This window comes from Ascaphus truei, chromosome 7 (genome assembly GCF_040206685.1).
Source record: "Ascaphus truei isolate aAscTru1 chromosome 7, aAscTru1.hap1, whole genome shotgun sequence".
Classification (NCBI taxonomy): Eukaryota; Metazoa; Chordata; class Amphibia; order Anura; family Ascaphidae; genus Ascaphus; species Ascaphus truei.
The window spans coordinates 55042742-55055877 of NC_134489.1; the positions used below are offsets into that span (position 1 = coordinate 55042742).

A 13136-nucleotide genomic window follows, 5' to 3' on the forward strand; every position below is an offset into this window, starting at 1 on the left:
TCTCTCACCTTCTCCTTCTGGTGTTCCTGCAGCCGACTCTCATATCACCAACTTACAAGAATCCTGGTAAAAGATTCTCAAGTCCTTACAGTCTGCGGTGGCCAAACAAAAAACCAAGGCTGATAGTCACTGCCAAAAGGGTCCTTCTTTCAAACCTGGTGATCTGGTCTGGCTCTCGTCCAAAAATATTAGGCTCAAAACTCCTTCACCCAAACTGTCCCCTAGATTCTTGGGACCATTCAAAATCCTAGAGAAGGTTAATCCAGTAGCCTATCGTCTCGATCTTCCCCTCCTTAATGAAAATCCCGTCAGTGTTTCATGTTTCCCTCCTTTAGGAATTTGTGTCCAGTCCTCATTTCCCGGATCCCTCTCGGAGACCCAATCCAGTGTCCACCCTGGGTCAACAGGCGTACGAAATACAGTCTCTCATCGACTCGCGTTTCTCCAGAAAGGGACTTCAGTTTTTAGTACACTGGAAGGGCTACGGTCCTGAGGAACGTTCCTGGGTACCTGCACACCACATCCACGCCCCAAGGTTGCTTTCTCAGTTTCACCAGAAATTCCCCCTTAAGCAGTGGTTGGATTACTCGGAGATTGATCCTCAAGGGGGGGATACTGTGACGACTCAGGAGATTCCTTCCTCTCCTTGTCCCTCTCTCCTATCTCCTGTTACCCTTTCTACTCCATTCCACTCCATTCCTTCACCTTCTACCTCTCTCCTTGCCGCATCGCGTTCCCCGCAGGTCTCGCATTCCCACGCGCTCCCTGAGTCCCTGCTTTGATCCTCCCCGCTCCCTCTCCCCCGCGGTAGCTGCTTTACCTTCCCCTGTGGTGCCATCCATCCGTTGCCTCCTCCTTGCGTGGTGCCCGCGGCGCGGCGTTCCGCACACCTGGTGATGCGTCCGGTGCGTGCGCTCCCTCAGCCCACGGAGGGCGCGCGCACACGCTCCGCCAATACTCCCCCGGGCTCACCTGCTTCTTCCTCCCTGCCGCTGCATGCAATCTCGCGGTCTTGTGTCGCGCGCGCATCCCCCTTCTCTGGGCTCTGTGCTCCTCCTGCAGTCTTCCCCTGCTCCATGCGGTCCCTCTCTGTGTTGCAACCTGTGCGCGCGCATCCCCAGCTTACAGGGGGCTTGTGCACAGGTTCTTCTTATCCTGTTCCCCAGGTCTCCGCCTCCCAAGCCTTACAGGCCATTCCCCTGACTGCCCCTTCTGTCTCCTCCACTTCCCTCCCTGACAGACATACACACAATGTAACACAATTTACAGGTTAACACACTAAATCTATCCTTTAAACGAAATTCATAAAAATTACCTCTTTATGAGCCCTTTCCAATGACCGGTAAGTACTCACGAAAGTCCTGGAACTGATTTTGGGATGCAATGTCAGACGCGACCACTACGTTCTTCAGAAGTGGGACAGAAGAATTCTTGAGTCAAAATTTTTTAAGCCGGCTCGCATCTATCCAGTACAGCGCATCTTTGAATTTGCTGCTATTTGTTTGGCTGGGGCTTGTCCTGTAGTTCTGGTGCCTAAAAAGGACGAGACCATCCGATTCTGTGTGGATTACCGGCAGCTCAATGCTCAGATGGTGTTGGATGCCTATCCCATGCCCCGCATGAATGAGCTGCTAGATGAGCTCGCGGGGCAAGATATCTGACTACAGTACCTTGGATTTGTCCAAAGGCTATTGGCAAATCCCTCTGACCAAAGGGGCTAGGGAGAAGTCAGTGTTTATCACTCCAAGTGACCTATATGAGTTTTTAGTGATGCCATGTGGTATGAAAAATGCCCTGGCTAACTTCCAACATCTGGTCAATAGATCACTGGAAGGGATGCAAAGTTTTGCAAGGGCAAACCCACCAAGTGTTTAGGAGGTATGGCAGAGGTATTGTACCTAGGGCACAAGGTGGGTGGAGGGCAACTCAAGCCTGAACCAGCTAAGGTTGAGGCTATTGTGCAGTGGCCAGTTCCCAAGACTAAGAAACAGGTTATGGCTTTTTTAGGCACCGCTGGCTATTATAGGATGTTTGTCCCACAGTGCAGCGCTGTAGCTATACCCCTGATGGACTTGATACAGAAGCGACTCCCAGTTCTGGTAGCCTGGTCTCCTGCCTGTGAAACAGCGTTCCAGGCACTAAAGACCACACTGGCTAGTGCCCATATCCTGGCTGCTCAAGACTACTCGAAAAAGTTTCTGGTACCGACCGATATAAGGAAAGGTTGGTGTGAAAAAAGCGCTAGTGTAAAAATAATAAGTGATGTGACCTAATTAGAAAATTCAAACCCTTATGTGGGCTAGGCTGCCTGGCACAATACTGACGGAAACAGATCAGAAAAACAAGTAAACAAACAAATAGAACCGGCGCCTTACAAGTCCATATGGGGGAGTCTTAAAGTCCAAAAAGTGAGGGAAGTGTCCAGAACTCTCTTAATCCTGTGCATCCAGATGATAAGAAGGTGATATGGCTGTGCGTTCCGTGATATGTGGATTAAACACAGAGAAATATCATAGTGCAATACTGCTGATAAACAAACAAATGGCTGACACTACATATAAGACACACAAAACAAACAACCAACACTACATTCAAAACACATAATACCAAGGACAAAAAATGAAATTAAAAGTAAAGATAAATATTAGCAAGGCTGAAAATATAAAAAAGCTAATTTAATACACCATAAAAAACAATAAAATTGCTGAAATAAGGATGACTGTGACAAGGCTGGTCCGTGGGTTAAAACCAGGACCCTACTCACAAGATGGTTGGAGTAAACAGGCAATGTGAATCGACCACAGTAAGGTGTCAGCTGATCCTCCTGTAACACTGAACTGGCCGTAGATGCACTCCAGTGCTGTCCCGCGCTCCCAAGGCGGATGCTCCGATGCTGGGGGCGGACCTTGAGGGGAGTTTAGCCTCTTCCTGCTTGTAGTTAGAAACACGCTTGTCGCACTGCTCACGTCAGTCCCGTCAGGTATAGCTAGTGAACTTTGACCCTATGCGTTTCGTGCGCTTCTTCAGGGGATATGAATAATGCTAGTGATTGGTTACTTTTATTCGTAAACGGTGACGCTGATTGGCCGAATGAATCCGCCCTTCATCTCCACCGTGATTACCCAGATTGATCAGAGTACTTGTCAATCACTACTAGCATAGAAATACAGCCTTACTATCACAAAAAACAATATAAATAACATCTACCACAATGAACAATAAAACAAATGCAAACATTTAGAAATATACAATTGGTACCCATGAAATGAGAAAACATAAATAAATGTGTACCAATCCCCATTGTTATGTGCTAAATCGAGCCACATTGGGGATATATCAGAACAGCTAGAAATCACCCCTGTAACAAAATTGTTTATACAGAAAGGCCCCCAGCTCAAAATCTATGTTAAGGCCATCTGGAGAGAGGGTCTTTAATTCATATATCCAGTATGCCTCACGCATACTGGTTTGATCCAATCTATCCCCCCTCTCCAGTTGGCCCGAACTGTTTCAATCGCCTGACACACCAGTCCTGTTGGATTTTTGTTGTGATGTGTAAGGAAATGATGTGAGACGCTATGAGTAATTAGTCCCTTTTTAATATTATATATATGCTCATAGATTCTCCTTTGAAATGTCCTCCCAGTGCTGCCTACATATTGAAGGCCACAGGGACACTGGAGCAAATATATAACGAACACTGAATGACAGTTTATAAATGATTTATTGGAATAAATATTAGAGGTTACGTTAGATTTAAATTTATTTGTGTTAATACTATAAGAACAGCCAGACATTTGGCACACGTAAAAAAGCCCTTGGTGGTATTAGGTTGATTATGCCGAGAATTATTAAGTGGACAACGAGGTGCCAACTTAGACTTAAGGTTGTTAGCCTTCGTAAATATAATATTTGGTTTATGAGGAAGAATTTGAGCTAATGTGTTATCTCGAAGTAGAATTGGCCAGTGCTTGTTCATAATATATCGTATTTGCGGTGCCATTTCATTATATTGGGTAACAAAAGAGACAGTATGGTATGCCTACCAGCCACAGATTCCCAATGCCAGCCTCATACCGCCCGCTGGGTAGGCTCCACTAAGTCTGGGTAGGCAAAGTGTCTCTCCCCAAGGAGAATCCTTGTTCCCAGACCCGATACTCCACCCTTCCCCATTCACCAAATAGCTTCCCTTCTCCTCTTTGATCCCCGATCTCTATTCAGACATCCTGTCTACCTCTTGGTTACCAAGACTGTCTGTATAGAGATGAATACACAATTTAAAACATAACTTTTTTACTCCAACCTGGGCACGGGACTGCAACTCATATGTGAATGTCTCTGTTCTCTCCAACTTCCCCACTCCCCACTGTACCATTATTAATACCCCTCTCTCCCAACAACTTCTTTACCCCTCAATAAAAACACCCACACAAATACTCTATTCAACCCTCTATCTACTTCTTCCTGCTGCTGGGGATCTACCCAAATTCTGAACCCAGACATACACACCTGATCTCACCCATGCCTCCCTGCCATCTCTTCCCCTTTAAGAGGAACAGCTATGCAATGAAGGAGTTAACCAGTCCCGCTACCCCCAGAAGGACTAAACACTCACACTTGCGGCTACTACCCCCTTCACCCAATCCCTCTACCCTCAAGAAAAAGAAATAAACACAACAACCCAACTACCCACATCCGCTACCCCACACAACCTCCCACAACACATACAGTACATTAATGGGCAAAATAACTATTGTCCAGATATAGATAATAGCTAATTTTCCCATTATAAAACCAAATATTAGCCAACCAGCACAAATAAAGTAAATAAAACTTTCTACTTACCCCTGCCATTATGAAGGGCATCCTCGTCAGCATACGAGGTCCATATCATCCGTTGCCAGCAAGGGTCCATGAAAAAATACAATCTAATGGCCCATAACTCCTTAATCACCTTAGCGATAACTAACCGCTATTGTAATTAAGGGGTTAACCCACCCTCCCCCGTTACCCACCCAGGAGGCCTAACTACCCACCCCGGGCCCACTATACCCACCCTGTACCCATTGATTTTGAAATACTGTAGAAATAGAATTGATTATAAGAATGTAAGAATGTAATTATGATAATTGAGGAAGGAGGTGCACCACAAAAACAAATTGTACAGTACAGTATATCTAATAATTGCTAGGAAAATCATTCTGTTAAAAACAATAAGCCATCTAACCAATAAAAGTGCTATTGCAGTACTGCACGGTAAAGAAAACATATTCAAAATACTTTACTTACGCGGTAGTTACCGTTGGTGTCTTCATGCATTTTTTGGTCTTACCGTGGGCATGATTGCTCACGGTGGCTGCTGGTACAACGAGGCCAGAAGTACTTAACCAGCGTTGAATATCTGAAATTCATTGTCCTCTCGTGTACATATCCTTTATTCTCATGCTTAGATCCTTAGAAATCTTTTTAACAGACATCGATTTGTGTAGAAAGAAATACAAGCACAAGAATGTACTGTATATTCAATGTTTAGTCGATGTGTATTCAATGTGCAGTGAATCAACAAAATGGATGGTGTATTGATACTTTAATTAGTCACATTAGAGTACGCCCACTTTTAACACCTGCACCTCGTTGCCATGCATAAAAGGTGCCACACATTGCATAGCCTACCACTCGATGATCTGTATCTAAACTTGCCCTTGTCCAGATACTGCATTGTGCCATCTGCTTCCATGGATCAACCCGATTCTACGGACGCACAAATCTGCTTTCTTCTGCCGTGCCGAAAAAGCAAAAGCCGAAAGCCATTTCCAAGCCAAGGCCAAAGCGAAAGGCTAAGACTAATAAAAAAACCTTCTGACGACTCCAAAGGCTAAGGCTTTTAAGAAGCCTTATTATGTCAAGAAGAAATTAGCTAATATATCATTAGAGCAAAACAAATGGAAGCCACCCCATCGAACCCACATTTCACCTTCTCCTGCAATCCTCGACAACGCTGCCGCTGCTCTCCCGGGAACCCACATTTCACCTTGTCCTGCACTCCTCGACAACGCTGCCGCTTCTCTCCATGGAACCCCCAGGACACCTTCTCCTGCACTCCACGCTGCCGCTTCTCTCCAGGGATCCCCAATCTCATCCGCTCCAGCACCCATCCACTCAGATGTACACAGCACCCCATGCACAACATCCAGCTTGTTAGACCGCATGCTGAATGGGTTAAGTGTCAATAGCCCTGAGAACTCTGGTATGCTGGTAAAGATAGATCTTCTTTTAGAGACCATGCTAAATATGGATCAACGGATGGAGAAGATGGATAAGCAGATGGAGAAGATGGATAAGCGCATGGAGAAGATAGAGACTGACATAGCAGGGATACTTAATTGACTTGGAGTTCCTGCCCCTGTATGTCAGCCGCAGGAGCAGGAGGGTGGCATGGATGGGATGGTGATTCCATCACCAAGCGCACCCCCTCCATCAGAAGAATACGTGTTCATGTATGCTGTTGACGAGGATGACATGACAACACCGTCAAGACCACGCCAGGAGACAACACAGACAAGGCGACTAAGACAGGAGGTAAGCATCCTCCCAGACCACCTACCCTCGCCTGCTTCCACAAGCACACCTGCTCCCAGAAGCACACCCACCCAAACACACTTGCATTGGGACGGTGCCCGACATCATCTTGCGCGACCTGTCCCAGCCACTCAGGGAGAAGTATAGGTTTGCAAGTGGAGGTATAGCCCAGAAACATGCCATGTACATTTTCAAGCACCACGTGAGCTACGAGTTGTACTCACAGTGGGCCTACAAAGTCAATTACGAAGGGAATCGCGTCAAAAAGGCTCTTCCTGAAAATTTAAGAAAGACTATTGTGGAGAAATTGCGGCGCTATCATTCCATTACAGATCATTTAATGAAAATCGTGAGAAACTCCATAAATGGCATTTTGCGGCATACAAGGCATCGTCCCTGGATGGACAGACTGGTGGGGATCGAATTCGATGCGTGAGTGGTCGTCTGTTCAAATGTTGATTCATTTTTAACTTACTGTACTGTACTCCAATAAAAATAATGTAGATTGTTTTAAATTGTTTCATTGTGTCTCCTTTTATAACAAAATACTGTGTTTCTGTACAGTAAGTAATGGTTGGTTAATTAATGTACAGTATTAAACACAAGAATTTTGAGTTTCAACAAGGTTCCATGAGGCATACTGTACTGTACTGTACTGTATACTGTAGGCAACAGAAGTTTTAAAATAAAAGCGGCCGTGGCTGTACACACACACCCCATACCGCTGCCGGGGGGAGGAGTGAGGGGAGCTAGTTATGCGCTGGGGGACTCACACAGACAGCTGACATCCCGGCTTCTCCAGACTGCATGATATCCTCCCCCCGCCCCTCTCGCAGACTCCCCAACTTCTCCTGCACTGGACACAGATCAGCTGCAGATGCCGGGTAAGTGCTGCATGGGGCTGCCACAGCAACACCGGGCTAATGGAGAGCTGGGATAGTTATCCCAGCTCTCCCCCTCCAGCAGACATGGAAACCCTGATCGTGGTGGCCATTTTTTTTTTCTCGCAATCCCGGTTAGAACGCGGTCTCATTATGTGGACCCCAAGGACTGCTTTATGACAGGGTTCAGCTGTACTTAGTAGATGAGGTTGGAAAAAGACATGCGTACATCAAGTTTAACCTATGTCAAATTTAGATGACAGATACGTTATCCAATATACATACTTGCAGTATATTGATCCAGAGGAAGGCAAACAAAAAAATCCCAGTGACACATTATCCAATGATATCTCTAAAGGGGAAAAATAAATTCATTCTAGACTCCAAGAAATTGGCAATCAGATTTCTCTCTGAAGCAACATCCTTCCCATGTTTACTTATTTATCATATCCCTTATTAAAGGCCTCTTTTCTAATGTAAATACATCTAATTTAGCTAGCCTAAATGTATATTATGTATTATATTATAATGTATGAATGAGAACGGGACGCAACATGGCAACACAACGTCAAGTTGCCATGACATGGTTACATACGGAGGGCTGCAACAATGTAGAGGTTTTGTACCCAGAATGGGAATACAAGTGTCATTAAGGAAAATCCCTTTTCATTTCATAAAGCAGACAAAGGTTGCATTTCCGTAAAACCGAAGCAACCAGGATTGTTTAAAAAAAAAAAACTTAATTTATATTTAGTTTGGTGTCATCAGTGTATTTCCTTCACTTAGATTGATGTAAAGTTGCACAAAGAGCCAGGGCACAAAGCAAATTTTGTGGTGTGATACACTGCAGGGGCTCTGCCTGTGCTCCCCCCTCTCTCAGGCTCACACACATAAACAAACAAATTCAAAACACTTTCTGAATGTATCGCAAAATGTGGGGATGTAAGGCGCAAAGTTTGACTCACCACCGTCCACCTCCTCGCCTGGAACAGCATGAAGAGCCCGCTTAGAGTTGTGCAAGCCAAGGAAGAAGAAGCAGCAGCCTGTGCCTGTCCACCTCACCCACCAGGATCCTCATCTCCTTGCACCAGCTAAGCCTTCCTTGGTGGTCTAGAGGCGTTCAAGCCCCAGGCTGGTCTCCACCAGTGCAAGAAAAGCAGTGGCCGAGATGCCGAGATCCAGCCAGAACATGGCCTCGACTGGCTATGCTTCTGAGCTGAAGGGCAGCGGGGAGCCAGTAGCCCGGCTATGGTTAACCAGGCGGGGGAAGGAGAAGGGGGGACCTGCACAGCAGAACTACCTGACAGCAGATACCAGTGCAGCCAGTGTTGCAGTGCACATAACACACATCCCCCTGCCCATCACCCTAAACCCCCCCTTGCAGCTCACACTTGACCCTCTCCCCCCGGCACCTCATGTCACGATGGAACCAAGCTTATTACGACTTTTAATTAACGGGATCATTGATTGAGCAAGCAGAGAGATAAAAATAAATTGTGTTTATTCACCTAATGAACGCACACAACTATGTTACACAAAAATACAGTAAAAAGACACACTTACTTTTGAAACTGGGATAACAAAACTCATCTTTCCTAATTGCACACACACAGCAAAATATTCCAGGCTACGTCTCTTTCCTGTAGCCTCTTGCTGTTGAATTCAGGTCACTTATCCTCTGAGAAATGTAGATGATTTACTCAGAGCTGGAACTTCTCCAATGGGACTGAATCTCAGGTGAATCACACAAGATGGAACTGATGGACTCATGAAAAACTTAGATGGATCTCTTAGAACTGATTAATCTTGAGCGGGGTTCAAATCTGTGATGGGTAAAAAAAACCTCTTCACCCCCACCCTCTCCTTCTTGATGCTACAGCAGAGAACAATTTCCCCATGGCCTGCACAGCTTATAATACCACCTGGCCAAACCCCCTTTGCTCAGTGACAGAATATCTGCTTCTGGTCAAAGAATCCCCCCAGTTGCTGGCCAGCTGTTTAACCCCTTTGAAGCTCTAACTTTTTGTATACATCCTGGAGGGCATCTCCCCAGGGTCCCTTAAAAGCCAGGCCTTTGGAATGGTGGGCCATAAACTAGCAGGGTGAATCTTTTAATGTATCCTGTCCCTGCCTGTCATGTAAATTCCCCCACCTCACATAACTGTAACCTACACAAGAGCCATGCCCGTTTATGCATTTACACACATGGTACTATTAATAAAATCATAACAGTCTACATGTCTCTCTCCTAATCGTTTGCATACAAAAAATTAGAACATTAGGACATTCCTTCAACATATCAAGCTTGGGGATGGTTAACCCCCATTCTCTTTTCCCTTATTCAAAAACATTGTTACCATACTTCCTACATTATATGATTTCCCCCCTGAACCCTATTTTAATCAAACCAACCTCCGTCTTATACCTGGTTGGAGTGTGGGGATATACATTAACCCCTTGTGTCCCATTTTTACCTTTTCCTGCTCTGTGCTGAAGCAGGGCATCACACTCCCCCCTGCACTTCACACTTCACCCTCTCCCCCCCTGCACCTCACACACCCCTCTCCCTCCTGCACCTCACACATCCCCCTCTCCCTTCTCTGCACCTCACACATCACCCTCTCCACCCCACACCTCCCACATCATCCTCTTCCCTCCTGCATGTCACACATCACCCTCTCCCCCTGCACCTCACACATCACCCTCTCCTCCCTGCACCTCCCACATCACCCTCTCCCCGCCTGCACATCACCCTCTCCCGCTGCACATCACATATTATCTTCTCCCATCACACCTCAAACATCACCCTCTCCCCCTTTACCTCACTCTCCCCCCTGTACCCCACACATCACCCTTCCCCCTCTGCACCTCACACATTACCCTCTCCCCCTGGACCTCACTCATCACCCTCTACCCCCTGCACCTCACACATATCCTTCTACCTCCCTGCACCTCACACTTCACCCTCTTCCCCCTTGGTCCTCACAGACCCACTCCTACCCTGAACCTCACACATCACCCTCTCCCCTGAACCTCACACATCACCCTCTCCCCCCCAGAACATCACCCTCTCCCCCCCTTGCATCTCACATCCCCCCATGCCTCTCACATCTCAGATCACCTCCTCTATACAGAGATAGAGAGAGAGAGAGAAAAAACTAAACCAACCTGAAATGGATGATACAATAGAAAGTCAAATTCCTTTAAGGCACATATAAACTGCTTGTCATGTGTTTCTATGAGTAGCTGACCAAAAAGGGCTACAAGGGGTTAATGTAAACATAAAACTACACTACCTACCCCCCTTTGACAACTTAGTGGGTAGTAAAGCATTACCATGCAACGCAAGAAACACAATGGCCTGCCTGGAGATACACCATTGCAGAAAAAGGAACACACCTGAGATACTTGGCAAATGTGCTAATTTGTCATTTAAATATGCACTACTTTACATATCCATATTGAAGATATATACTGTATGTCAGTTGGAAATGTAGCAAATACGTGTCTCATTACAGTTAACACTCTGTCATTTCTGAATGAAAACAGCACTTAACACAGTGTTAGTGAGCTTTGAAGATACAGGTCAGTACTTAATAGGGCGTTAACTTACAATAGGTCAACACCTTGTTAAATCAATAAAAGAGCTTTGTGAATCTGGGCCTCTTATAACTGAACTCAGAGACTTCCCTGCAATGGAGAAGCTACTGTAGTTCACTGCACATTGAATCAAGGTTCTTGAAGTTCAATCCTCATGAGCATACAGAGTTTTAATATTACCTAGCTGACACTAATTAATCATACGCTAATTATCACATTTTACTTAGATATGTGTGGTCCTAAAAATCTGGCCTGTTGGTTGCTCTGAAGGACTGAATCTTGGGAGCTCTGTTCTAAAAGATGCGTAAAAAATAGAGTACTGGGTAAGTTTAATTATTCTCTGAATAAAAGATAATGACATAAAAATACCACTGTTTTGCAAGATCCATTCTCAATTTGCAAGTCTCTGTAGCTACTTGCAGGAAATTACTGTGTTAGTCATATACTTTGAAATCAACTAAAGAGGTGCAACTTGAGATAATTTTATTTGTCTTTCAGATGTTGGGATCTCAGCGCTGGGGACATCAAATGGATTTACCAAACACCAATTTTAGCAGCTATTGCGGTGAGTTATATATTGATTGTGAAGGATGAATAGATTGCAAGACATTCTTTTTCAGATTTGTGGTTGAATGTACAGGTTAGCTTGAAATCTTTTGCTATGTAACAAGTTTTTCTACAACTCTACAGGTGGTACCCGTGGGCATATGGGGGTCATCGGATGGTCTCCATAGGTGCCAGCAGACCTAAGTAACCAACCCTGTATGTAAAAAAAATAAAACATGTCCTACATTTAAATAAATCAATACCCCCCCCCCCCACCACCACCAAACCCATAACTATTATCCAGATATGGATAATAGATAATTTGCCCATTATTAAACACATAAACCAGCATAAAGTAAATAAATACAGTTCTACTTACCACAGCAATATGATGGATGTCCACGTCAGAATACAGCAGGTGTCCTCTGTTGTCACAAAAATACATAGCAAATACATTCTAATGTCCCCTAACCCCTTAATTACCTTATTGGTTAATAACCATGAAAGTAATTAAGGGGTTAACCCACCATGCCCCGATACCCACCCACAAGGCCTAACCACCCTCTCCAGGCAGCTAGCAGCTAGCCCCACCCTTCACCCTTTAATTTGTACATTGGCTTCATCATGCCCATATATAATATATACAGTATACAGGTGCAGCCACGAATATTCTAACACTTGCCTTGGAAAATCTGGGGCAATCTCCCAGTAATGTTGCAACATTTCTGTGAAATTTCTGCAGACAGACTAATGGCAGTCCCATTAAAATTGACCAGGGATCCCTGCTGTGTTAATCCGATGGGTCGCAATCTTCAAAAGTGGGGACAAAAACACTTTCTCAAACTACAGACCAATCTCACTTCTCCCAACTCTATCCAAAGTCATGGAAAAATGTCTCCACTCCCAATTAAACGACTACTACACCAAGACAAATTTCCCTAGCCAATTCCAATCTGGCTTTCGTCCCAAACACTCCACCGTAACTACCCTGCTAAAAGTTTGCAATGAAATCCAGTGTGGAATGGAATGGGGACAAGTCACTGGTGCAGTATTCCTAGATTTTGCAAAGGCTTTTGATACAGTTGATCATGCTATCCTACTTAACAAACTCCAGAGCTCTGGAATAGGGAAGCATGCTTTCAACTTGTTTCAGTCCTACCTATCAGGAAGATCCCAACATGTGTCCATCTCAGGCTCTAACTCCAACCCCCTGGATATCACCTGTGGTGTCCCGCAAGGCTCTGTTCTGGGGCACCTACTCTTCTCAGTGTTCATTAATGATCTTCCCACAGCTTGTAAGGAAGCCTCAATACACATGTATGCAGATGACACAATCCTATATGCACACAGCCATAGCTTAGGACAAAAGGGGTGTACAGAGCACACAGAAAGATCCCCAATAAGGCGCACCGCAGACCTAAGTGGTATTAGATCATGGTCCTAGAATGCGCAGACATACAACATTTAATAAAGTTTATTATACATATTTGATTAAAAATGTGAAGCTTCTTGTAACTATCGTGTGCTAAG

General features: G+C 45.0%; 1 protein-coding gene across 1 annotated transcript in view; it reads left to right on the top strand.

Annotated features, from left to right (window-relative positions):
- PTH2R (parathyroid hormone 2 receptor) overlaps positions 1-13136 on the top strand; it is a 272319-nt gene that overhangs the window by 186949 nt on the left and 72234 nt on the right. Inside the window, exon 9 of the mRNA XM_075608453.1 lies at positions 11559-11625. Within this exon, the coding sequence (XP_075464568.1) occupies positions 11559-11625 (67 nt within the window). The remainder of the gene's footprint in view (positions 1-11558; positions 11626-13136) is intronic.